We start from the raw sequence: 23,514 nt of genomic DNA, 5'->3' as shown, positions 1-23,514 counted from the left end.
GGCGAGCGATTCGCGACGCGGCGCGCGACCGCGGCGAAATCGGCGAGCGAGGCGCGGGAACGGGGGAAAAAAGGGAACGAATGGATGGACGCGCGACAACGGTTAAAGTTTGGGGAACGCGAACGCGAACGAGGCGAGGCGCGATCGCCGAATAGAGGGCGAACCGCGGGCGGGGAACGGGCGACGACGACGACGACGGGAGGTGGAGGGAACGGGCGGACGAGCGCGCAGGGACAGGGGATGCGGTCGCCGGATGACGACGCGGCGGCGCGAGAGTCGGAGCGGCGACGGGAAAGCGAGCGGGCGGCGAGAGAGGAGAACGCGCGGTTGCGGGAAGCGCTGGAGGAGGCGGAAAGGAAGGCGAAGACGTCGGCGGAGATGGTGGTGGAGCTGCAGGAGCGCGTGCGCGCGCTGAGGGAGGAGAACGTCGGTGAAGCGAGGGTGTTGACGAGACTGGAGGCGCAATTGCGTCGACGCGAGCACGAGTTCGAGGCGCATAGAGAAATGCTTTCGTCGCAGCTTGAGGCGGCGATTTACTCGGCGAACGAGCGCGATAACGAGGCGTTAGCGAGGGATCAGGAGGCACGAGATGAGGTGCGCGCTGCGAAGATGGCGGCGTCCCAGTACGTATTAGACGACGCGCAGCGGAGAGAGTTTTCGCTCAAGGCGGGATGGTGCGCGCGATATTTTAACCTCATGATTGCCCTTGGCTTAGCGCCGATCGATGAGGACATCAAACAAGAAGCCGAAACGTGGACGCGGGCGTTTGGGATCGCCCTCGAGAAGGACGACACGCACGCATCGATCGCGAGAAAGATTGGCGACGTCTTGATAGAAGCCGGCGCGAAGCCGGTGGCGTCGTACGAAGTAGACACCTCGCTCGTGACCGCATCGGCGTCTGCGATGGACACCGAAGAGCCCGTAGAGAACGATGAAAACGGTGTGCAACCCGATGAACACGCCGGTCCCACGCACACGTCGCTTCCACCGAGTTTGAACCCATCGTGGCCGAGGAATTTCAGAGACGCGCTCGGCGTGGAAATCGCGATGCGTTATCTGGCGTCACGTAGAATAGAAGAGCGCGTCGTCGTTTCGCTCGCAGACGTGCGTCGTGCGTCGGCGATTTCGAGCATATCACGTAACGCAGCGAGCGAGGACGACTCGAGCGCGTTGAGCGACGATGAGATTCACGAATTCCATTTTCGCCGCGCGTGGTTGAGATTTATGTGGGCGCGTGCTCGAGAGGCGGGCATGGATGCCGGCGTGGCGGACGAGCGCGAGGAGCATTGGCTGTCGGAAATGCAAACGATGACGAATCCCAACATGCGGCAGCCGCTGCGTTTCAAGCGCGACGCGCTGGCCGTCGACAAGGGGTTGAAAGAGTTGCGCGCGTTTCTTGTCGAATCTCGACTTTGGCGATGATACGAACAGGATTGTATTAAATGACTCCCTTCAATGCGTCGCGCATGCGTTTGTTCACGTCAACACCCGCGGGTGGCACATCGAAGGTTTCTCCCGTGATCATTTCGTAAAGCTTGACGTACCTCGAGCTGAGCTCGGCGACGAGATCCGCCGGCGCTTCTGGAAGCGTCTCGTCCTTGTACGGATCGCACCTCTCCGCGAACCACAAACGCAAGAACTCTTTATCGATCATGTCGGGCTCCATACCAGCAGCGTGGCGCTCCACGTACGAGTTCGACAACCAGTATCTCGAGCTATCTGGCGTGTTGATTTCATCGATGAGTCGAATCGTGCCGTCGGCGTCGCGGCCAAATTCATACTTGGTGTCGACCAGAATCAGCCCGCGCGTCGCCGCGACTTCTTGCGCGTAAGCGAAAACTTCCAGCGTCTTAGCGACGCAGTAGTCCAAATCATCTTGCTTCATCCACCCCTCCTTCACTATATCTTCTAACGAAATAGGTCTGTCATGTTCCTTCTCCTTCGTCGTCGGCGTCACGATATTCGCCGGCAGTTTTTGGTTCTTCACCATCCCATCGTCCAGCGCGTTTCCGCAATAATTCCTACCCCCGGTTTTATAATGCGTCCACAGTGACGTCGACGTGCTTCCAGTGAGATATCCTCGAACGACGAACTCGATCGGGAACACCTCGCACCTTCGCATCACCGTCACGTTTGGATCCGGCGTCGCCACCACCGCATTCGGCACGATGTGTTCGGTTTGTTTAAACCACCACTGGCTCGTCTGATTCAGCACCGCCCCCTTAAAAGGAATGTACGCCAAGTGTCGATCGAACGCGGACTGTCGATCCGTCGTCACAGCGATCATCGTGTCGCCCGTCACGTACGTGTCCCGAACCTTGCCCTCGTACTTCGTCCCCGTGCCCAAATCCGACGCCGTCACGCACGCATCGAGCGCTTCGAGCGCTTGCGACTTGCGAAGGGCATCATCGTGCGTCGCCTTCGCGCGAACGCGGCGCGCGCGGGCGGATTTCGACGGCGTTTGACGCGCGCGAAATTTCGACGCGGCGTTTGAAAAGACGCGTTGCGGCGACGCGTGCGACGCGCGCGCGGGCGCGGACATCGTTCGCGGTGGACAGGAGTGCGGTGAAGACGCGCGCGGTCGCCGGCGAGGACGAAGGCGGAGCGCGCGCGCGTGTGTGCGGCGGCGCGTGCGCTGCGCTGCGAGACGAGGCGAACGCGCCCGGCGACGAACGCGAGTCAAAACAGCTCTAATTGTCAGATACACGACGACGCTCGTTGGCTATGATTTACTTTCCTCGAAACTGGAAATTCGGTCGATCGCCGACGGCGCACGCGTCGCGGGCGCTAGATTTGATTTCTTCCAGTCGCGCCGCGGCGTCGCCCTCGTCGCAAAGCGTCTTAAACGCCGCCAACGCTTGGTAAAACTTATCTTGCACGTCCAGGGCCACGGCCATCGTTCCCGACGTGTGCGTGAGCGATAGGGGCAGGTGCACCCACGCGTCGATGTCTAAAGTGCACGAATTCGCACCCGTGGACGTCACCGCGATGTCCGCGCCGACGGGCATACCAGCCGTCGCTTCGTATCGCACGCTCGATCCCGCCTCCAACTCCGTCGCCTTCACAACCGAAAGATGTCGCTCCACCGCATCGACCGCCGTTCTTCCGTGTTTCTTCCTAATGTCTCCGAACGCGTACACCCACTCACACCGCGCCCGCCCGCCGTCCGCCGCCGCCTCGCACTTTTCCAGCTCCGGCAGCGTCTCCGCCAACGCCGCCGGCGTGGTCCAATACCCGTACACCACTTCTGCCGCGCATCCAAGCTCAACCACCGCCCCAAAGGACGTTCGCGTGACGCCGTACGTGCGTTTTCGCGCGAAATCTCGTCTCGTTTTGCTTCCTCGCTTCGCCGTCTTGAACGCGTCCGCTAACCCCAGTCCCTCCATGGCGTCGCGTTCGCGTTGGGTCGCCCGGATTCGTTCGTCTCGTTCGCTTTCGCTTTCATACAGCGACGAGAGCTTATTCAGAGCGTCCACGGTGCGTCCTTCGCTCGCGGGCGCGTCATCGCGCGCGTGCGCGCGCGTGGCACCGCGATTTCGAGCCGCCGCCGGTCGTGCACTTTTTTGTCCAATTCGCGTCGACGACGCCGTCGCGCGCGCCGTCGCGCCGTGCGCGCGCGAGGGTGTCGTCGTGAATGTTTTGAACGACATCGCTGGACGCGCGATGTTTCGAAAGCTGCGCGAGAGAGTGAGGTGACTGGGACGACAACGCTACGCGCGAGCCGAACGACGACGTCGCTAACCGAAGACGCCGCCGAGAAACTTGGAAGAGGATGACTTGACGCGCTGAGAAGCGCGGTGTGCGCGAATACGAAATTCATCCTCTTTGCCGAACCCGAGGATGGTGCAAATGACGGGCACGAGGGCATCGCCACGATCGTAGGCGTCGTACGGCAGCAACAAGAAGCGTTTGACGACGGCGGCGAGATACTCGGCGTGAACGTCGTCGACTCGAGCGGGCTTGCTCGCATCTGCGATGGATGGAGATTCGACTTTGGCATCGTCTGACCCATCGTCGGCGTCGTCGTCGAAGAGTCTAGACTTTGATCGTAACGGCGCCGCGGCGCCGCGGGCGAGTTCGAGTTCGGCATCCTTGTCAGCCATTAGCTTGCGTGCTTTTTCGCGCCATCTGTCGAGCGTATCGCGAGCTTCGGTGCACTTTTCACTCCACGCGTCGCGATCGCGCTCCGCCGCCGAAGCAGCCGTCATCGCGGCGTCACGCTCGGATCGAAGCGCGTCTTGCACCGCTCGAGTGGACTCGGTAGATTTGCGTTTGTACTCCTCTAACGCATTTTTCGACGCATCTGCGAGGGCATTTGCGTTCATGATGCGTATTTCTGCCGCTTCAATTCTGGAATTGAGCTCCGCACGAACACTTTCGGCTTCAGCGGCGATTTTTTGCGCCTCAGCTAAGGCTGATCGAGACGCGCTGGCCTCGGCGGATAAGCTCTCCACACGTTTCACAGCGTCGTCGCGAGCCGACTCGAGTTCATCGCAGCGTGATTTCAACTTTTCGATCTCGTCTCGGTCATTTCTCACCGATTGATCAACTTTACTCGCAACGTCCGCCATCGCGTCGTCTTGCGCGCGCTGCGCATCCAACAACTGTTGCTCAAGCTTCGCGACGCGACGCGCCATCGTCAAGAGCTCGCTTTCAGCCTTATCGCGCGCCGACGTGACGTCTTCTATACTCGAACCGGCAAATGAGCTCGTTTCAAGCGAACGCTTGGCGTCCGCAAGCTCCGTGCGAAGTTCTGCGAGTTCCGTCATAGCGACGTTTCGCTCGGCGACGGCGCCGGTGAGCGACTTCAACTCTTCTCGAAGACGTCGTAGTTCCGACTCACCCTTTTCTTTCGACTCAGCAAGTGCGTTCGATTCGCTATGTTTGACTGATAAATCCGTCCTTAACGTCTTGATTTGAGCGTTCGCCGCCGCGAGTTTCTCCTCCGTCGCCGCGAGCGATTTCTTCAACGCGCCAGCGCTCACACGTTCCTTCGCCGCCTCGACGTCAGACTGCACCTGTTTGCTATTCTCTATTTTATTCTTGAGTACCACGATCTCGTTTTCCAGGCTCTTTTGTCTTCTTTCCAGCGCCTCGTTTGTCTTCTTCAAGGCTTGCGAATCAGACACCGCCGTCGTCGCGTCTTCGGCTTCTTTGCGCGCGCTCGCCAAACTCTCGGCCAATTCGGCCGTCTCCGCTCGAGCGTCATCCAGTGCCTTCCGAATCGTTGGTACGAGCTCGGCGTACTCTTTGAGTTGTTTTTGAAGCGTCTCATTTACGCCTTTCATGCTCTTCAGTTGCTGCAAGACGCCGTCGTTTACGGTTTTCATGCTTTGCGCTTTCTCCACGGCGTCGTCGCGTTCCTTCGTCATCGATTCCAGCGCCTCACGCGACGCCGCGTTGTCGTCACCGTTCCCATCACTCGGTATGCGCGCCTCGCTCTCGACCCGTTCCCCTTTCTGCGCCCGTTCCAGTTCCTTCTCCAACGCCTCGAGCTTCCTCGTCGCCTCGCTCGCCTCGGCGCGCGCCTCGTCGCACTCCTTCTCGAACGCTTTCGCCTCCTCCTCCGCCCACGCCTTACCGTCCCGTAATTTCTTCATCTCTTTTTCGTATCCCTCGACCGCGCCCGTCGCGAGCGCCGCGTCGCGTCGAGTCGCGCCGCCGCCGCCGCCGCCGCCGTCCTCGGCGACGCGCCGCAGCGCATCCTTCAGCGCCATCAGTTCCTCGTCCTTCGCTTGCAGCAGCTCGGTGAGCTCGGTCAATTCGCGCGCGCGCGGGTCGGCGTCCATCGCGTCGTCCGCGCGCGTCGTCGTCGTCGCGACGCCGCGCTCGACCGCGTTCGTGTCGACGAGCTCGCGCACCGTCGCCGACGCCTGCGCCTTGAGCTTCGCGCCCATCGCCGCCGCCGTCGCCGAGAGTTTATCGTGATCGAGCCACGCCTTCGACATCGCGCTCGCGCGGCGCGTCGACGCGACGCGACGCGACGGCGTGTGCGGGAGCGCGCGCGCGCGACGACGGTTGGACGCGCCGCGCGAGCGAAAAGAGCTGAGAGCCGCTCGCTCAACACTACAACTGTACAGGGCTAATTGGTTTTGAAAGGCGGCATCGCGCCGGGACCGATGGCGGTGGGTAAGATGGGCGCCCCGCGAACTTCGCGCGCCTTGACCAACGAAGACGCGGAGTCGGCGCCGGAGAGCGCGACGACGCCGTACGTGATGAACACCCACGACATGATCCAGCCGATGAACGCTGGAATGGTCTCCGGCAGCGGTTCGCTGAGAATGATGAGACCGTACAGCGCGGCGACGAACATCTGCGCGACGTTTCCGGCGACGCAGACGACGACGATGGAGACGTCGCCCGCCTCTCTGAAGCCGGCTGTTTGAAAGTACAGCCCCATCGCCGTCAACGTCCCGCTCACGCCGAACGCGATCGGGGCGCTGAACAACCGCCACGCGTATAAGAATCCCATCGCTGCTTTCACGCTGAACGCGCTCAGCGCGAAGCACGTCCCGCACTGCGCACCGATTTTTATTAACTCGTATCGCTTCGCCGCCGACGCCGACGCGCCGCTTCTAAACCTGTGCGAGATCACGCTCGGCGTCGCCAGGCACGCGAATCCGAGGCCGATCGCCACCATCAATCTAAACGCTCCCAGTGCGCGCGTTTCACCGCCGCCTCGAGCGAATTTCGACAGCACCGCGATGCCGAACCCGCACGACGCGACGCCCTTCCACTCGCGCAGCGTCAGGCTCTCTCCCAAGTACGCGTGACTCACCACGGCTAAAATCGCCACCCCGCTCGCGCTCGCGGGCTGCACCACGCTCATCGGCGCGATGGACAGCGCGAGCAGCATTCCCGCGCCGCCGATGACGTCCAACTCCAACCCGCGGCGCCAATTCGGGTCCGTCAGGTACGAACGGAGCGACGCGAGGCTGAGCTTCGGGAGCGATTTGGACGCTTTTTTCTGGATTCCCTTGCCGACGTTGATCGCGCACGCGCTGACGACGGTGAGGGTGATGGCTATGACTGGCATGACGCTCGAACGCGCGGACGAGGGGTCGAGAGACGCGCGAGGCGCGCTCTGGGGGTCACGCGAACGCGCGCGGCGGCGAAGGACTCGGCGCAAACTAAACGGTTCGTCGTATTGACAATGCTGATGCTGATAATCGCGAGGAAAACATATAAAAAATAACAATGATGATGATGATGCGATCGGGTGGGTCTCGTGCGCCGCGGGGTGGTGGCGGCGCGCGAGCAGACCGCTCACTTTTTTACTTGTTGGCGAACCAACCGTACGAGTGTAAGCCGACGCCCCAGAGGTTGACGCCGACGTAGCACACCCAAACGACCAAAAAGCCCGCGGCACCGACGGCGCACGAGTCCTTTTTACTCCAACCGGCGACGAGACGCGAGTGCAAATACGTGGCGTACACGAGCCAGGTGATGAGCGCCCACGTCTCCTTCGGATCCCAGGACCAGTACGAACCCCAGGCTTCGTTGGCCCACACCGCGCCGGAAACCAAACCCGCGGTGAGCAAAGTGAAACCGGCGCCCAAGCAACGGTAGGCCAAGTTGTCCATCTCGGTGAGGATGCGTTCGCCGTCGCGCGTCGCCTCGATGGCGAGCTCGCCGCCGTAATCCTCGCTCGCGTTCATCGTCTCCACCGCCACGGTTTCGCCGTCGGCGGCGACGCTCACTTTTGGCCTATTTCTCACGCGCTCGCCGTCGTTGGACACCATCTTATCGAGCTTCTCCAGCGCCCCCTTCGCCGCGGCCCAATCCTGAGACGCGTCGACGACTAAATACGACACGCACGACAACGAACCGACGAGTAACGTGGCGTAACTCAGCATCATCACGCTCACGTGCATCATCAACCAATTACTCTTCAACGCCGGCACGAGCGCGGTGGCGCGCTGCAGCTCCGCCGGCAGCGCTAACGTCGCCCCGGCCACCGTGAGCGCCGCCGTCGGTCCCGCGAGCGCCCCCGGAATCGCGCTCTCCGAGAACCCGTCGCGCTCCGTCACCACCAGGTGCACCGCCGTGATCCCCCACGCCAGAAACAACAGCGACTCGTACATATTACTCAGCGGAAAGTGTCCGCTCTCGATCCACCGCGCCGCGAGCAGTCCGAACAGCGACGCGTTCCCGACGTACATTCCAATCTGTTCGCCCCGTCCCGCGCGTTTCTCATCCGTAAAAATCGCCTGCGCGCGCCCATCGCCGCGCGTTCGTTCCCGTCAGTCTCGCGTATTTTTTATCGTCTTTTCCCGTCGTCGTCGCGCGTCGCTCGCGTCTTCATCGCGCGTCGTCGTCTCGTCGTCTCGTCGTCTCGCGCGCATAACCCTCGCGCGCCGTCGTCGCGCGTCCCGTCCCTCGTCGCTCGCGCGTCGTCGTCGCGCGCGTCCGCACCTTGCCCGCGAACGCCGCGCTCGACGCGCTCAGCGCCGCGAACGCGCACTTCCCCAGCGCCTCCTCGGCGTCGCTCAGCGCGAGGTCGCTCGGGACGACGTCGACGAGCGCGGCGAGGTCGAGCAGTTCGCGCGTCGCGCGCGCGCGCGTCGCCCCGCGCGCCGCACGCGGCGCGCGGACGCGGCGCGCGACGGTGGCGTTCGCCCGTGCGCGCGCGTCCGCGACGCGCGTCGCCGTCGCGGGCATCGCGCGCGTCACTGTGCGGACGCGCGATGGATGACGCGCTCGACGCGTTCGCGGCGTACGCGCCGTCGTACACGCGACAGCCGCGCGAACAGGCGTGGCGCGCGCAGCGCGCGATGTGGGGCGAACTCTTGAAGCGGTGCGCGCGCGCGACGCGCGAATCGAGGCGCGAATCGCGACGCACGAGGCGACTGACGCCGACGCGACGGCCGTCGGGACGCGCGAAAACAGCGCGGTGAAGCGCCGCGCGAGCCCCATCGTGCGCGCGGACGTCGAGGACGCGTTCGTGAACGCGACGCTCGCGCGCGCGCTGCCGCTGGACGCGCGACGCGCGGTGATCGACGCGCTGGTGGCGTCGGGAGACGCGAGGTGGTTGGACGACGCGTCGACGCGCGCGCGCGTCGTCGACGCGCGCGATCTCGCCGCGTTGGACGACGCGCTGACGACGCGCGTCGAAGAGTACGGATTGAGCGGGAAGGTGTGCACGATGGACGAGCTCGCGTCGGCGCTCGGGACGGATCGCGAGCGCGCGCGCGCCGTCGCGGAGCGCCGGCGAGACGCGCGTCCGCCCGGGTGCGCGATTTTCGGCGACGACGGCGTCAAATTCGCGTGACGCCAAGTTCGTCGTTCGTCGATCGATTTCATTTCTCCGTTAGTTATTCATACACGCGCTCGCGGTCGCGTCGTCGACGCGCGCGCGTTCGCGACGGATCCCGTTCGCGTCGTCGTCGTCGTCGCTCGGCGCGCTCACTTGTTAATCTTCGTCTCCGTGAACAGCACGTGCCGTCGAACCTGCGCGCGCGCGACGTCCCGCGTTTCGCGGCGTCGTCGTCAGTCACCGCGCTACACGGCTCTCGCGTTCGCGTCGCGACGCCGTCGCGTCGTCGTCGCACCCTGGGGTCGTACTTGACGAACTCGAGCTTCCTCGGCGTCTTCTTCGGGTTCTTGCGCTTGACGTAGAAGAATCCCGTGCGCGCGGCGCTGACGAGCTTGACGAGGATCGCGCCCGCCTTGGTCGCGCCCTTGGCCATGGCCGCGCGTCGCGCGATGGCGTCGCGAAGCGCACTCGCGCGCGCGAGACGACCATGCGTGGGTCGGCGCCGACGACGCGACGCGACGGCGACGCGGCGTCGTCCTCGTCCCTGCGCGCGCATCGCGCGCGACTCCTCGACGGTGCGTCGACGCGCGGCGCGCGAGCGCGGACTCGCGGACGCTCGGACTCACCGCGCGCGCGGCGTCGCCGCCGCCGAGCGCAGACGCGCGCGCGGCGTACCCGATGAACGCGCGATCGCGGCATTACTGCGTCGTCCTCGTCGCGGGGTCGATGCGGAAGCACGATAAAGATTGGGCGGGGTTGGTGCTGGCGACGTCGAGGCGTGCGGTGACCGTGAAACCGCTGGAGGTGCTGCGCGACGACGACGACGAGAAGGGCGACGACGAGACGAAGACGGCGGAGGTTCGATTGCGCATCGCGCGCGCGTATCCGATGAAACGAGTCGATGGATCGGCGATCATGGAGCGATTGACGTTCGCGCCCGACGGCGTGGGCGCCGTGGCGAGAAGAAACGAGCGCGCGGACGCGCCGCCGATGCTGACGCGAAAGTATCGCGTCGACGTGACGAGCGCGGAGCGCGCGATGGTGGGCGCGGAGAGCCCGGAACGCGCGCGCGGCGTCGTCGACGACGCGATCGAGGACGACGGCGACGACGGTGATGGGGTTTCGGAGAGCGTGTATTCGCTGTTCGAGGTCCATCGCGGGGAATCTTCGATCGACGAGTCGCCGCCCGAGGACGTCGGCGAGATCGAAGGCGGCGAGATCGAAGGCGAGTCTCTCGACGCCTTCGAGCCGGCGCCGCACGCCGACGAAAGCGGGGACTCCATCTCGCCCGAGCGACTCGGTATTATTAGACGCGGGTCGCGATCCGCGGACGGGGAAGCGTCCGAATCGCAAGCCGAATGCGTCGCCGCGGCTTTCGTCGCGACGCGGGACGACGAGATCGAATGGAAAGGATCGATCTCGTTCCTTCGCGAGCAGCTCGCCGCGCAGGTCGGCGTGAAGCTCGTGCTCGACCGCGTCGACGTCGAGCGCTTGCTCGAAGAACTGACGTCGAGCGCGCCCGTTTAGTTTCGACGACGCGATGATTTACATATGATTTACATTCGAGCGCGAACGCGCGTTCCGCCGTCGTCGACGACGAACCGTCATTCGTTCGCCGTCATCGCCTCGACGTCGAGCATCAGATCCTTCGTCTCCCGAATCCAATAATCCACGAGCGTCGTCGTGTTCGTGAACGTAAACGTCCCCACGAACTCCTTCTCCTCCAAAAACAACGGCCACCAGTACGGATCGTCCGCCCACATATTTTCAAACGGCACGTCGTCCAAATCGAACCACTCCGGTCGCATCTCATCGCTCGCCGCGATCTCCCCGTCGTACCGCGAGCAGTGAAACACGTGCACCAACCACGGTTCGAGCGGTTTATCGTCGAACACGAATCGCAGCGCCCCTCGCCGCGTCATGTTCGTCGCCTCGACGTTCGCCTCCTCCGTCAGCTCTCGCGCCGCCGCCGCCTCCACCGTCTCCCCGCGCTCCACCTTCCCCCCGAATCCGTTGTAATACCTACGCCCGTCGCGCATTCGTCAGTCATCGCGCGTTTCGCCTCGTCTCGGTCGCGGACGCACCCGGCGCCGAATCCGCGCAGTTTTTCGCCCAGCAGCACTCGACCGCCCTCGTAGTCGCGCACGACGACGAGCGTGAACGCCCGATGCGCGGCGCCGCGCGCGAGCGCGATGTCGCCCTCGCGCACCTCGCGCGGCATCGGCGCGCCGCGTCGGCGTCTGCGGTCGCGTCGCGTCGCATCCATCCGCGACCATCGGTCGGCACATCGCGGCGCGACGCGCGACGCGCGCGCCATGCGCGACGCCGACGACGCGTCGATCGAGCGCGCGCGCGCCGCGGTCGTCGCGCTGTACGACGCGCGGTCGACGCGAGCGACGCGAGACGAGGCGAACGCGCGTCTGATGGCGCTGTCGGAGGACCCGCGCGCGGCGAGCGTCGCGCTCGGACTGCTCGAACGCGCGCGAGGGGACGCGTGCGTGGCGTATTACGCGGCGAACGCGCTGAGCGCGACGACGCGCTCGAGGGAGCGGTGGAACGGGGCGAGCGAGGGGGCGCGGGAGGCGATGATGCGACGGACGACGGCGGCGTTCGCGGCGACGGCGAACGACGAGACGACGGAGACGGCGGCGAGACGGTTGGGACTCGCGCTGGCGCGCGGAGGCGCGCGAATGGGGAGCGCGAAGATGCGGGAGGTGGTGGAGACGGCGTTCGGGGCGGTGCGATCGAGCGGGGTGGGGTCGAGCGCGATGCGGGCGGGGATGGAGTTGTTGGCGCTCGCGGCGGAGGCGTGCGACGAGGCGGAGACGTCGAGTCGACGGGAACTCGCGATGGCGTGCGCGAACGAGGGAGAGAGGGTTTTGATTACGGTGCGTGAGGTGTTTAGCGCGTGTGGAAGCGCGCGGTCGCGACAGACGGACGCGTTGAAGGCGTCGTGCGTGCGCGCGGCGCGCGGGTGGTTAAAGTTGGATCCGTCGGGCGACGTCGGCGGCGGATTGCGATTGTCCCCGACTGAGTTCGCCGTGCGACACGGCCAACTTTTCGGGGACGTCTTGCAGTGCTTGGCGATCGAGAGCGGCGGGTGCGGAGCGGCGGCGGTGGACTTTTTGGTGGATTTACACCAAGGACGAAGCGGCGGCGAGGCGGAGGAATTTCAGGCGATGAACGCGGTGACGCGAGGTTTGCTCGCGCACGCGAGCGCGGCAAACGACTCCGACGACGGCGTTTCGCTCGCGCGAAATATTTGTCTCGTCGCCGTTGCGTTGAGCGAACGGTGCGTGAGCGTGCTCGCGCGCGGTGACGAAGATTCCTTGGCGCTCGTGTCGCTCATCTTGTCGCTCATGGAGCGCCACGGTCGCGAGGTGACCGAGGTGGCGGTTGATTTTTTCTTAATGATGGATGTTGTGGGAGTGTCTTCGAGGCACGAAAGCTTGCGTGCGCCCATGCACGCGCGTTTGACGGAGGTGTTACTGAAACAAGCGACGTTGCCCGACGATTTCACCACCTGGGCCGTCGCGAACGAGGACGAGGACACGTTTGAGCGATTTCGCGAACACGTCGTCGCCGATCTTCTCGACAACTGTTACGGCGTTTTGCGTGGGCAATACTTTAGCATAATTGGTAGCGCGTTAGGTGCCGCGCAAAATTGGCAAGCCGCTGAGGCGGGAGCGTTCGCATTGCGCGCTCCCGCGAGTCGCGTCAACGACGATTTGGAAGACGCACCCTCGGAGGAGATCGAAACGTTTCTCGCGCAACTTCTATCGACGATTTCTGAGCACACGACCGACAACAGCGGTCTGTTCTCATCGCATCAGCTCGTTCGAGCGGGTACGTGTCGCCTCATCGCGTCTTACGCCAACTGGCTCGGTCGTCGCGGCCCTCCCGCGAACTCGGCGGCGCAAGCCGCGCGCGCGCGCGGCGTTTTGATGTACATCACGTCGTCTTTTCCGCATCCTCCCGCGTGGTCGCGGGCGGCTTTAGCGTTTAAATCAGTGTGTTCGCGGTGTGCGCGACATTTGAAGGAACCATCCACGTTTGCGGCGCTGTTAGAACACACCGAAAGATGCATCGCGGACGTGCGATTGACTTTTGAAAGCGAAGACGACGAGGACGGTCGCGCGTCGGTCACCGAAGGATTGGCGCGGGTGATTGCGGCGATGCCCGTGCAGCAAGCGTCGGAAGCAAGCGCGAGGTTAATAGCTCCTGTGCTTGCGCGATGCAAACGGATCGCTGCCGAAATGGCGCCGCAGATTCCTCCGAACCAAATCGCGCACGCCTCGGCGGCGAGAGCGATGGCGGCTGAACTCGCCTTGATCGCGGCGTCGGTGAGATTCTTAGAATTTTTACCGAGTGCGACGATCGCGTCGAGCTGTGAGCACCCTGCCATCTCTGTTTTAGCCGCGGCGTGGCCGACGCTGGAAGAAATCGTCGCGAAGCGAACGTGGCAAGCGCCGAGCGTGATTAAAGCTGCGGCGGAGATTTACGTCGCGGCGCTTCTGAGCGCCAAGGAAAGTTCAGTCAACATGATCGTGCCCATGCTCGAATCCATCGCGCGCACGTTCATGGCGACTAAGTGTGCGTCCTTGCTCGAGCCGATCGCCACCGCGATAGAGGTGGCGTCGATCAGCTCGCCCGAGAGTGGCACGAGCGAGTTGTTGCCAAGCGCCCCGCACGTCGGCGCGACGTTGAGCGCGGCTTTCTCCCAAATAGCATGTGAGACCGTGCGTGGCGTGCGATCGGGATCAGATGATTGGGATCTCGCTGAAGCTTTATTTTCCACCGCTAGGGCGTTCGTTATCTTCGCGCCGGCGCAGGGATTGGCGAACGAAACCTTGTTCGACGTGCTCGATCTCTCCGTCGCCGCGCTCGAGCTGCGAGAGTACGCCCCCGTGCGCGCTTCTTTGGCGCTGCTGAACGCGATCGTTTCTCCCGGTGAAAAGGCCAAGCGATCCGCACCCTGGGTCGCCAATGCGTGTCGCGTGGACGAATACTTCCTCTCCCGCGGCCCGCTCGCGGCGAACGCCATCCTCCGCGCGGCGTGCGCCGAAATTACCCCTCGCGCCTGCCTCCGCCCCGCCGCCTCATTCCTCGCCACTTTACTCCATACCGCCCCCGACGTCGTCACACCCTGGATCATCACCGCCATCGACGCCCTCGAACCGATCCATCCCGCGCGCGAGCGCTTCGCAGCGACGCTCGCCCGCCGCCCCCCTCTCCCCCATCCTCGCCTCGTCGCCGCGCTGTGCGACTTCGTCTTCATCGCCATCGGCGTCGGCGACGTCGACGATTTACTCGCGTATGACGTGTAACGCACGCTTTCGCGCGCCTTCCCTCTCCGATCGCGTCTCCGCGCGCGCGACGCGAAGTCCCCGTCCCAAATCGACATTTCGCCAAATGATGGCGAATCCACGTGTTTCCCAAACGTATTTCAAATCCCACCGCGCCGTCGCGACATTCCCGCGCTGCCTCGCCTGCCCGGCGCCCATGGAGGCCCCGCGCACGGTCGATGAGGTCCACGCAAACTTTTCCCGTCGACGCGACGGCCTCGTCAAGGCCCTGACGCGCGGTACGAACGCGCGCGCGCGCCGATCGACGGATTCGCACGTCGCGCGACCGGGACGCGACCGGGACGCGATCGCGGTCGCGCGACGAAGCGCGCGACGAAGCGCGCGCGACGCGAACGCGAACGACGACGCAGACGATTAACCCGCGTCGAACCACGCAGACGTCGAGGCGTTCTACGCGCAGTGCGACCCGGACAAGGAAAACTTGTGCCTGTACGGCAATCCCGACGGGACGTGGGACGTGCAATTACCCGCCGAAGAAGTCCCGCCCGAGCTCCCGGAACCGGCGCTCGGGATTAATTTCGCGCGCGATGGGATGCAGGTAAATTCGATGCGCGCGAATCCGCGCGGCGCGCGGCGCGAACGCGGCGCGAATGCGGCGCGACGATGCGATTTGATTCGATTCGACCGCGCGCGCGAACGACCGACTGACGAAGTCGCGATGCGCGGTGCTTTCGACGACGCAGCGTAAGGATTGGCTCGCGTTGGTCGCCGTGCACAGCGATGCGTGGTTGATGGCGGTGGCGTTTTATTACGGCGCCAAGTTTGACGCCAAGAAACGGTGCGTCGAGCGTCGAGCGCGTTGTCGTCGTCGATGCCGATGCCGCTGAAACGACGCGAATGCGACCCTCGCGGGTGACGAAGCGACGCGATGTTCGACGACGACGCGCGCGACTGACGGCGACGCGGGACGACGACGACGATCAGTGATGCACTTTTCGCGCAGATCAACGCCGTGCCCACGGTGTACGAAACGCTCAGCGCGGCGCACGGACGCGAAGAGAAACCGACGAGCGCGGGCGCGCGTCAGAATGGCGGTGCGCAGGCGAACGGGCGCGACGCGACGGGGAAGGGCGCGAAAACCGCGCTCGCGGACGTCAAGGGAAATAGTTCCAAGGTGAAGAAGCATAAAGTGGACCCGGTGCGTGCGAACGAAGCGCGCTGGCGGCGATTTCGTGACGAATGCGCGCGTGACGCGATTCGCTCCTTCGCGACGATGACGACGACCACGACCACGACGACTGACGACGACGCGATCGACGCCTCGGTTCGATGCGCAGATGGACGCACAAGGTTTTAAGAAACCATCCCCTGGGTTCATCCTAGACCCCGATCAAGCGCTGACGACGCTGAAGAACGCGCAAATTGAGGTGCGAGCGCGAACCGTCGTTTTCGGAACCCTCGAGACGAGGGAGCCCGACGCCCACTCGAGGCGATTTGTCTCGTCACGCGTCGCGTCACGCGTCGACAAGACGCGATGCGCGTGAGAAGATGAACGAGGATGCGAAGACTGACGTGATCGCGCGCGCGCGCCGCCTCCACAGTTGTTTTGGCCGGACGATAACTTGTGGTATCGCGCGGAGGTGATTTCGCTCAACGAGCGTAATCGCACCGCCAAGGTACTTTACGCGACGTCTGACGTCGAAACGTTGAATTTGGATGAATTGATTCGTGAAGGTCACGTGAATGTGCGACGCGAGGCGTGAGTGAGGACGTTTGAGGGGAAAAGAGAGCGCTCGGGGCTCTCCACGGAGAATTCGTCGCGACGTAGCGAATTCATTTGTACAAAACGGGGCGACACATTTAGCACGGTGAAGACCGGCGAGCGAGCGCACGCGGACGACGAACATCTCGGACGCGTCACGCTACATTCGCTCGCGGGACCAGAACAGTCACACGCCGCGCGACACGACGAGACGCGCCCTCTCTTAGCGAGGCGCGGATTCGACGCTTTGTAACGGAACGCAAAGATTGTTTCATTAACGCGCGCACGCGCGCACGCACCGCGACAACACTAGATTGACTTACTAAATTACAGTATCGGCTAGGTCAGACGTCGTCGCCTCGTTCCCGCGATGGGCGAGGCGGCGGAGGTCCCGGCGGCATGGGCGGCGGCATGGGCGGCGCGAAATAGCTCGGCGCCGCTTGTTGCCACGTCATCCCACCCATCGGCGGCGGCATCATCATCGGCATCACCCCTGGGACGTTCATCGGCACCATCCTCGCCGACCCCACGCTCGGATCGCGGCGAATAAAATCCGGATCGAACGAGTCCGCCCACCGATCCTTCCGCGTCGCCTTCTTCGGCGCGAACGCCCGCGCGCTCGCCGACATCCCCGACCCACCGTTGCCGCGCTCCCGCCCCATCGACGCGTCCGCGCCATCGCCTCTCACGTCCAGCGCGTTCCCATCGTTCCCATCGTTCGTCGTCGTCGTCGTCGTCGTCGTCGTCGTCGTCGTCGTCGTCGTCGTCGTCTCGTCCGCGACGTCGTCGCCTTCGCCTTCGTCCCCGTCGCCAAAGATGCGTTCGCGCGCCAACCTATACGCCTCCTCCCGCGCCGCGACCGTCACCGTCGCGTCCAACTCATCGTTCGTCGCCGTCGCGCGCGCGCGCGCGTCCCCCGCGTCGACCGCATCGCTCGCGCGCGTCGCCTTTTGCTCTCGCGCGCGCAGCACCTTTCTCACCACCTTCACCGTCTCGTTCGTCGCCATCGCGCCGCGCCGTCGCGTCGCCGTCGCGCGGTCCCGTCGTCGCCGTCGCGTTCGACGCCGCGCGCGCTCGAGGACGCGCGCGCGCGCGGCGGCGTCGAGTGCGGCGTCGGATTCGAACGCGCGCGCTACAATACGCGACGAGAGTCTAAGATTCGTCGACCGCGCCGCGCGCGTCCTCGCGCGCGTCGACCGCGCCGCGCCCGAGCGCGCGCGCCGCGCCGATCGACGCGTCAAAATTATTCCCGGCGCGCGCGCGCGTTCGAGCGCGCGAGACGGCGCGACGACGACGCGCGCGGTCGATCTTCGTGAACTCGCGCGCGGTCGACGTCGAAGCGGCGCGGGCCGTCGTCAGACCCGCGCGCGCGCGTCGACGCGTCGATCGGGAACGGCGCGCCGCGGTGCGCTCGGGAGAATTACGCGCTCGATGACGACCGCGATTTCGGCGCGCGCGCTCGCCGTCGTCGCCGCGAGGGCGACGCGAACGGCGCGCGGGGCTCGAGGCCAAGCGGCGGCGCGGCGATGCGCGACGGATCGACGCGGCGGCGCGACGGCGCGCGATCGACGCGCGACGTTCGGGACGCGAATGATGTCGCGCGGCGCGACGCCGCGAGCGGTGACGACCGAGGACGAGGTCGAGGCGGACTCGCGACGGGAGGCGCGGGAGAGCGCGGTGGGCGCGGCGCCGCCGCACGAAGTCTCCGAGGAAAAGGAGTACGACGTGTTCCGGGACTCGCTGCTGCGGTACATGGGGTACGCGAATGAGTGCGGTGAAGCGTTCGTGGCGTGGTTGCCGGTTTGGGGCGTGCCGGCGACGTATGGAATCGCGGCGACGTACGTGCTGGCGGACACAGTGGATAAGGGCGTCAAGCGCTGGAACAAGGCGGAGGGGGCGAGCGATCGCGCGAACCAAGCCGCGGCGGTGGCGACGGAAACCCTGACTTGGCAAATGCTCGCGAGCGTGTTTTGGCCGGGATCGTTCATTCGCGTCGTCGTGGCGACGACGAATTTGGCGTTGGCGAAGGCGGACGTGAGCGCGTTCGACTCGCTCGCGGCGCAGGGACTCGACGTCGAACGCATCTTGCCCACGTTGTTGGGATTGGCGGCGATTCCGTTCATCGTGAAGCCGATCGATACGACGATCGATGCGGCGGCGGAGATTTCGTTCGCCAAGGCGCTCCGAGGCGAGATGAAGAACGCCTCCGAGTGGGCCGTCGGGGCCGGCGTCGTCGGCGCGTGCCTGGCCGTGCCGCCGGTGTTGTTCGGGCTCGCGGAGACGATCTCCAACGCGGCGCAGTAGACGATATCGTTTTTCTCATTCATTAGGTTTCATCACCACCACCATGCAACCAGCAGAGCGATTCTTTCGTCACCGTAATGATATCTTTCTACATTCCTTCAACGTTTTCTACAAATTTTCGCTAATTTTTCTACTTTGCGCGCGCGCGTCACGCCAAGACGACGTCTGATTTCTTCCCCGCGGCCGCCTTGCCGGTCTTGATGGTTTCTCCTTCGATTTCTTTCCGTTTGTAATAGTGCGGCGCGATCTCCACGAGCCACTCGGGCTTGATTTCAATTACTTGCCGCATGTATTCCTTGGACGTGTACACGAGCTCAAAGTACACGACCCAGCGCGGAAGCTCCTTCGCGAGCCCGCTCGACGGATGGATGGCCACGGTTTGCGGATTCTTCACCGTTCTATAGCTGCCGTTCTTTTGCAGTTTGGCGGTGTGGTAGAAGAATCCGCTCGTGATGCACTTTTTAATGCCGTCGAGGTCGTTTGTGTTCGACGACGGCTCGATTTCGACGCGCTCGAGGAGCTTTTCGAGCTGTTCTCGAATATCTCGCGCCGTTTTCATCGTCCGCTGCTGCACAAAGTTTTCGTAACACCACGTGACAGAAAAGTCGGCGTCACGCCATGAGTTGTATACGTTTAATAACGCGATGTGATCGCCGACGTTGCCGATGTGAAAGGATTTGTGCGCGTGATCGGCGAGCTGTAGCTTGTCTTTGGGACGATAAAATACCGTGTTTCCGCACGACAGCATGCAGCAAATCGTCATCACTTCATCGCTTACTTTGTACTTGTCACTCGCGCAGAGCGTCTTCGAAAGCATCGGGTCCAGAGGGAACTCAGCCATCTTGCGCCCGAGTTTCGTGAGCTCGCCTCTATCGTTCAACGCGCCGAGGGCGTACAGTTGTTCGAGCGCTCGAAGTAACGTCTCGGCCGGGGGCGGATCCATGAAGTCGAAGTGCATCAAATCGTTGATTCCGAGTGATTTCAACATCAACACCACGTTCCCGAGGTTCGTGCGCTGAATTTCGGGTACGGTGTTCGGGTCGAGTTCGTTTTGGAAACTCCACGCCGTGTATAGACGGAAACACTTTCCCGCCGATGTACGACCGGCGCGACCGGCGCGCTGCAACGCGCTCGCCTGCGATGTGGGGGTGACGACGAGTGACTCCATCCCCGTGCGTGGGTTATAACTCTTTTGCTTGCAAAACCCAGGATCAATCACGTATTTGATGCCGTCAATCGTGAGCGACGTCTCGGCGATGTTCGTCGCCAGGACGACTTTTCGCGATCCCTTGGGCGTGTCCTCGAAAATCTTCGCCTGCATGTCGCTTGGCAGCGATGCGTAAATGGGCGCGATGATAAGCTCGGGAGGTTTCTTCTCCATCTCGTGGATGCGCGTCTTCAACAGTTCCTCACAACTTTCAATCTCCTCTTGACCGGTGCAAAAGACTAAAATGTCGCCCTCGGGTTGGGTGAGATGAATTTGTAACACCGTCACCACGGTGGCGTCCACGTAATCTGCCTCGGGTTGCTGTGTGTAGAGAATATCCACCGGAAATCGACGACCGGGAATTCTGAAAATCGGTGCGAAATCAAAGTACTCGCTAAACTTTTCCGCGTCGAGCGTGGCGGAGGAGATGAGAAGCTTGATCTCCGGTCGGAATCTGGCGATATCCTTGACGAGGCCAAAAAGAACGTCGGTGTGCAGCGTGCGCTCGTGCGCCTCGTCCACCATCATCACCGCATACGACGACAAGTCTGGCTCACCCAAGAATTCGCGCAAGAGCATCCCGTCCGTCATGTACTTGACTCGCGTCTTGTCGTTGGTGCAGTCCTCGAAACGAATGGTGTAGCCAACCTCGTGACCGAGCTTTACGCCCGCTTCCTCCGCGACGCGCGACGCGACGGACATCGCCGCCACTCGTCTCGGCTGCGTACAACCGATTTTTTGCGTCTTGCCACCGAAACCAGCTTCCCACATGTACTGCGGAATTTGCGTCGTCTTGCCCGAACCCGTCTCGCCGACGATGACGACGACTTGGTGATCCTCCACCGCCTTGATGAGAGACTCGCGGTATGGAAAAATCGGAAGCGACTTGCGATCGGCTTCTATCTTGGCCCTTTTCCCGAGTTTTCCCGCCAAAGCGAGCTTGGTGCGTTTCTCTTCGTCCATCTCGCTCTCGCTCTCGCTCTCGCTCTCGCTCTCGCTCTCGCTTCCGCTCGACACGCCGTCGCCCGCCATGATTTCATCCTTGATGAACTTGATTTGATCGTCGTACACCAAGTCGTACTCCTTGACTTCAGATTTCTTATTCTTCGCTCCGAACTGCGCCTGCGCTTGTTTGACTTGATGCGCCTCCCACTGGTCTTGATCCTTGAAAGGATTCGCGTCGTCCTCGGGGTCGGGCTCCTTGTATCGTTGTCTCGCCACCGCGAACCGTTCGTTCGTGGACTTCGGCTTGTTCGGATCGTCGTACGCCGTGGGTATAGAGTAACGCTCCTCTAAGGCGTCGTTAATGCTATTGATTTGCTCCATCGCGAGCTCGTAAACCTTCTTCCTCTTTTCTAAATCCTTGCGCTGCTCCTCCGTCACGTCTTGGCCTTCGTAAAAGTACTCCGTCTCTTTGATCGATTCTTTCAGCTCCTCGAGCTTTTGAAGCTCGCGTTTCTTCAAGTACTCTTGCCGCGATACCTTTCTGAGTTCGGGCACTAAATCTGTGCGCTGTTCATCCGTCTCCAAATGCGCGCCTCGACGCTCGGCTTCCGCGCGCTCCGCCTCCGTCGGTCCTCGATCGCCGCTCAACTTTTTCGTCTTCGCCTCATCCTTCGCCCGCAGGCGTTGTTCAAACTCATCGCGCTCTCGCAAATCTTCCTCCATCTCTCGCGCCTTCCTCGTCTCTTCGTCTTCCTCCGACGCCGACGGCGCCTCGTACGATTCGTCTTCGCGTTCCCCCGCGAGCGCTCGCCGACGCGTCTCCACCGCCTCCGCGTCCTCCTCGCTCTCGCTCGCCCCCTCGCCCTTCCCTCGTTTCTTCCTCATCTTTTTCGCTCGTTTCGTCGCCCTTCGCTTCGCTCTGTCGTCCTCCTCGCGTTCGCGTTCGCGCTCGCTCTCGCTCTCCTCCGCCAACAACTCGTACGTCGCCGCCGCGCGCGTCGCCGTCCAATCATCCCTCGTCGCCGCCCTCGCGACGCCCGTCGACGCCGCGGCGCCTCCGCGCGCGTCCGCCGCGCTCCCTTTCGCGTCGTCGGACGCGCTCGCGCACACCGCGCGCGCGAACGCGCGCGTCTTTTCGTCGTCGGGACATCCGCACTCGATCAGCGCCGCCTCGAGCGCGCGCGCGTCGCCGCCGCTCTCTCGCGCCTTGTCCAGCACGAACGCCTCGAGCGCGCTCGCGGTGTACCCGAGGAGGTCGTGCAGGCCGTCGCGGACGACGACCGCGGCGCGGGACGCCGCCATCGTCGCGACGCGTCGACGAGTGCGGCGCCGCGCCCTCGACGTCGCGACTCGGCGACGCGGCGCGCGAACGGGACGCGCGCGAACGGCGACGGCGCGCGCGATGCGAAGCGCGCGCGCGCGCGGCGCGCTCCGGGGCCCGAGCGCGCGACGCGCGGCGCGACGCGCGACGACGAAGGCGCGAACGACGCGCGCGCCCTCGCGCGCGACGAAGGCGGACGTCGACGGCATGCGCGACGCGCTCGAGCGCGCGCGCGCGACGCCGCTGGAGATCATGGATAAGGCGCTGGAAACGCACGGCGACGGGCTGGCGATCGCGTTCAGCGGGGCGGAGGACGTGGCGGTGATTCAGTACGCGGCGCTCACGGGGCGGCCGTATCGCGTCTTCTCGCTCGACACGGGGCGGTTGAATCCGGAGACGTACGAGCTGTTCGATAAGGTTGAGAAACATTTTGACATAAAGATTGAGTATTGCTTTCCCGAGAGCGAGGCGGTGAAGGCGCTGGTGAACGAGAAGGGGATGTTTTCGTTTTACGAGGACGGACACAAGGAGTGCTGCGGCGTGCGCAAGGTGAAGCCTTTGCGGGCGAAGCTGGCGACGCTCACGGCGTGGGTGACGGGGCAGCGGAAGGATCAGAGCCCCGGTACGCGAAACGCGGTGCCGGCGTGCCAGATCGATCCCGTGTTCGAGGGCGCGGCCGGGGGCGCGGGAAGTTTGGTCAAGTTTAACCCGCTCACGGACGCGACGTCGCAAGAGGTGTGGGATTTCTTGCGCGTCATGGGCACGCCCGTGAACGCGTTGCACGAGCGTGGGTACGTCTCGATCGGATGCGCGCCGTGCACGCGGGCCGTGCTTCCGGGACAGCAAGAGCGCGAAGGACGGTGGTGGTGGGAAGACGCGAGCGACAAGGAGTGCGGCTTGCACAGCGGCAACTTGACGGCGGAGGAAAAGGCGAAGCAAGACGATCGCGAGGCGACGGAAGAAGACATTTTTGAGCACGACTCGATTCGAAACTTGTCTCGAGACGACATCGCCGCGTTGAAGGACGAAAAGACGCACGGCGAGACCACTCTGGCGGTGCTGTACGCGCCGTGGTGTCCGTTTTGTCAGCGCATGGTGAGCGGTTTCGAAACCGCCGCCGAGCGTCTCGGGCCGAAGGGCGTGAAATTCGCCAAGTTCCGCGCCGATCGCGACGAAAAGGAGTGGTCGCAAGAAAACTTGTCGATGAAATCGTTCCCGACGCTCTTGCTCTTCCCGAAAGGCCGCTCGGGGTACGTCAAGCTCGGCTCGGAGCGCCGAGACCCGGACAGCTTGGAAATTTTCATCGAGTCCATCACGGGCAAGCTCTGAGCGAACGGGCGCGAACGAATCACGAGTTATTTTTTAATAACACAACTCCCAAGTCCTCCTCGTCGTCGAACGCGGTCGTCGAAC

General features: G+C 63.6%; 15 protein-coding genes across 15 annotated transcripts; 6 read left to right on the top strand and 9 right to left on the bottom strand.

The window, feature by feature from the left end:
• Positions 1–327: 327 nt before the first annotated feature.
• Positions 328–1,422, top strand: OSTLU_94054 (predicted protein; the record flags this gene model as incomplete). Its single annotated transcript, XM_001422614.1, has 1 exon — positions 328–1,422. A coding segment is annotated over one exon (1,095 nt), but the record flags the coding sequence as incomplete, so codon positions are not given.
• A 16-nt stretch (positions 1,423–1,438) lies between these two features.
• OSTLU_43686 (predicted protein) lies at positions 1,439–2,542 on the bottom strand (the record flags this gene model as incomplete). The annotated part of the gene is made up of 1 exon (XM_001422441.1): positions 1,439–2,542. The coding sequence occupies one exon, from the start codon at positions 2,540–2,542 to the stop codon at positions 1,439–1,441; it is 1,104 nt and encodes a 367-aa protein (XP_001422478.1).
• Positions 2,543–2,729: 187 nt separating this feature from the next.
• Positions 2,730–3,650, bottom strand: OSTLU_94053 (predicted protein; the record flags this gene model as incomplete). Its single annotated transcript, XM_001422440.1, has 1 exon — positions 2,730–3,650. One exon carries the CDS (start codon positions 3,648–3,650, stop codon positions 2,730–2,732), a length of 921 nt encoding a protein of 306 aa, XP_001422477.1.
• An 87-nt stretch (positions 3,651–3,737) lies between these two features.
• OSTLU_29345 (predicted protein) lies at positions 3,738–5,948 on the bottom strand (the record flags this gene model as incomplete). Its single annotated transcript, XM_001422439.1, has 1 exon — positions 3,738–5,948. The coding sequence occupies one exon, from the start codon at positions 5,946–5,948 to the stop codon at positions 3,738–3,740; it is 2,211 nt and encodes a 736-aa protein (XP_001422476.1).
• Positions 5,949–6,082: 134 nt separating this feature from the next.
• On the bottom strand, positions 6,083–7,036 carry OSTLU_29344 (predicted protein; the record flags this gene model as incomplete). Its single annotated transcript, XM_001422438.1, has 1 exon — positions 6,083–7,036. One exon carries the CDS (start codon positions 7,034–7,036, stop codon positions 6,083–6,085), a length of 954 nt encoding a protein of 317 aa, XP_001422475.1.
• Positions 7,037–7,274: 238 nt separating this feature from the next.
• CCSA (plastid-localized, cytochrome c assembly protein) lies at positions 7,275–8,162 on the bottom strand (the record flags this gene model as incomplete). Its single annotated transcript, XM_001422437.1, has 1 exon — positions 7,275–8,162. One exon carries the CDS (start codon positions 8,160–8,162, stop codon positions 7,275–7,277), a length of 888 nt encoding a protein of 295 aa, XP_001422474.1.
• A 1,243-nt stretch (positions 8,163–9,405) lies between these two features.
• OSTLU_29342 (predicted protein) lies at positions 9,406–9,689 on the bottom strand (the record flags this gene model as incomplete). Its single annotated transcript, XM_001422436.1, has 2 exons — positions 9,406–9,450; positions 9,552–9,689. The coding sequence occupies 2 exons, from the start codon at positions 9,687–9,689 to the stop codon at positions 9,406–9,408; spliced, it is 183 nt and encodes a 60-aa protein (XP_001422473.1).
• Positions 9,690–9,934: 245 nt separating this feature from the next.
• OSTLU_94051 (predicted protein) lies at positions 9,935–10,783 on the top strand (the record flags this gene model as incomplete). Its single annotated transcript, XM_001422613.1, has 1 exon — positions 9,935–10,783. The coding sequence occupies one exon, from the start codon at positions 9,935–9,937 to the stop codon at positions 10,781–10,783; it is 849 nt and encodes a 282-aa protein (XP_001422650.1).
• A 77-nt stretch (positions 10,784–10,860) lies between these two features.
• On the bottom strand, positions 10,861–11,477 carry OSTLU_29340 (predicted protein; the record flags this gene model as incomplete). The annotated part of the gene is made up of 2 exons (XM_001422435.1): positions 10,861–11,278; positions 11,341–11,477. 2 exons carry the CDS (start codon positions 11,475–11,477, stop codon positions 10,861–10,863), a joined length of 555 nt encoding a protein of 184 aa, XP_001422472.1.
• Positions 11,478–11,571: 94 nt separating this feature from the next.
• Positions 11,572–14,583, top strand: OSTLU_94049 (predicted protein; the record flags this gene model as incomplete). Its single annotated transcript, XM_001422612.1, has 1 exon — positions 11,572–14,583. The coding sequence occupies one exon, from the start codon at positions 11,572–11,574 to the stop codon at positions 14,581–14,583; it is 3,012 nt and encodes a 1,003-aa protein (XP_001422649.1).
• A 175-nt stretch (positions 14,584–14,758) lies between these two features.
• OSTLU_29338 (predicted protein) lies at positions 14,759–16,325 on the top strand (the record flags this gene model as incomplete). The annotated part of the gene is made up of 6 exons (XM_001422611.1): positions 14,759–14,840; positions 15,000–15,160; positions 15,306–15,400; positions 15,547–15,760; positions 15,900–15,989; positions 16,164–16,325. The coding sequence occupies 6 exons, from the start codon at positions 14,759–14,761 to the stop codon at positions 16,323–16,325; spliced, it is 804 nt and encodes a 267-aa protein (XP_001422648.1).
• A 343-nt stretch (positions 16,326–16,668) lies between these two features.
• On the bottom strand, positions 16,669–16,986 carry OSTLU_29337 (predicted protein; the record flags this gene model as incomplete). The annotated part of the gene is made up of 1 exon (XM_001422434.1): positions 16,669–16,986. The coding sequence occupies one exon, from the start codon at positions 16,984–16,986 to the stop codon at positions 16,669–16,671; it is 318 nt and encodes a 105-aa protein (XP_001422471.1).
• Positions 16,987–18,040: 1,054 nt separating this feature from the next.
• OSTLU_8508 (predicted protein) lies at positions 18,041–18,502 on the top strand (the record flags this gene model as incomplete). The annotated part of the gene is made up of 1 exon (XM_001422610.1): positions 18,041–18,502. A coding segment is annotated over one exon (462 nt), but the record flags the coding sequence as incomplete, so codon positions are not given.
• Positions 18,503–18,776: 274 nt separating this feature from the next.
• On the bottom strand, positions 18,777–21,503 carry OSTLU_18937 (predicted protein; the record flags this gene model as incomplete). The annotated part of the gene is made up of 2 exons (XM_001422433.1): positions 18,777–20,745; positions 20,851–21,503. 2 exons carry the CDS (start codon positions 21,501–21,503, stop codon positions 18,777–18,779), a joined length of 2,622 nt encoding a protein of 873 aa, XP_001422470.1.
• A 679-nt stretch (positions 21,504–22,182) lies between these two features.
• Positions 22,183–23,430, top strand: APR1 (APS reductase; the record flags this gene model as incomplete). The annotated part of the gene is made up of 1 exon (XM_001422609.1): positions 22,183–23,430. The coding sequence occupies one exon, from the start codon at positions 22,183–22,185 to the stop codon at positions 23,428–23,430; it is 1,248 nt and encodes a 415-aa protein (XP_001422646.1).
• Between the last annotated feature and the right edge of the window lie 84 nt (positions 23,431–23,514).

The sequence above is a fragment of the Ostreococcus lucimarinus genome, chromosome 20, assembly GCF_000092065.1.
Source record: "Ostreococcus lucimarinus CCE9901 chromosome 20, complete sequence".
Lineage (NCBI taxonomy): Eukaryota > Viridiplantae > Chlorophyta > Mamiellophyceae > Mamiellales > Bathycoccaceae > Ostreococcus > Ostreococcus sp. 'lucimarinus'.
This window is presented reverse-complemented; position numbering and strand designations above follow the sequence as displayed.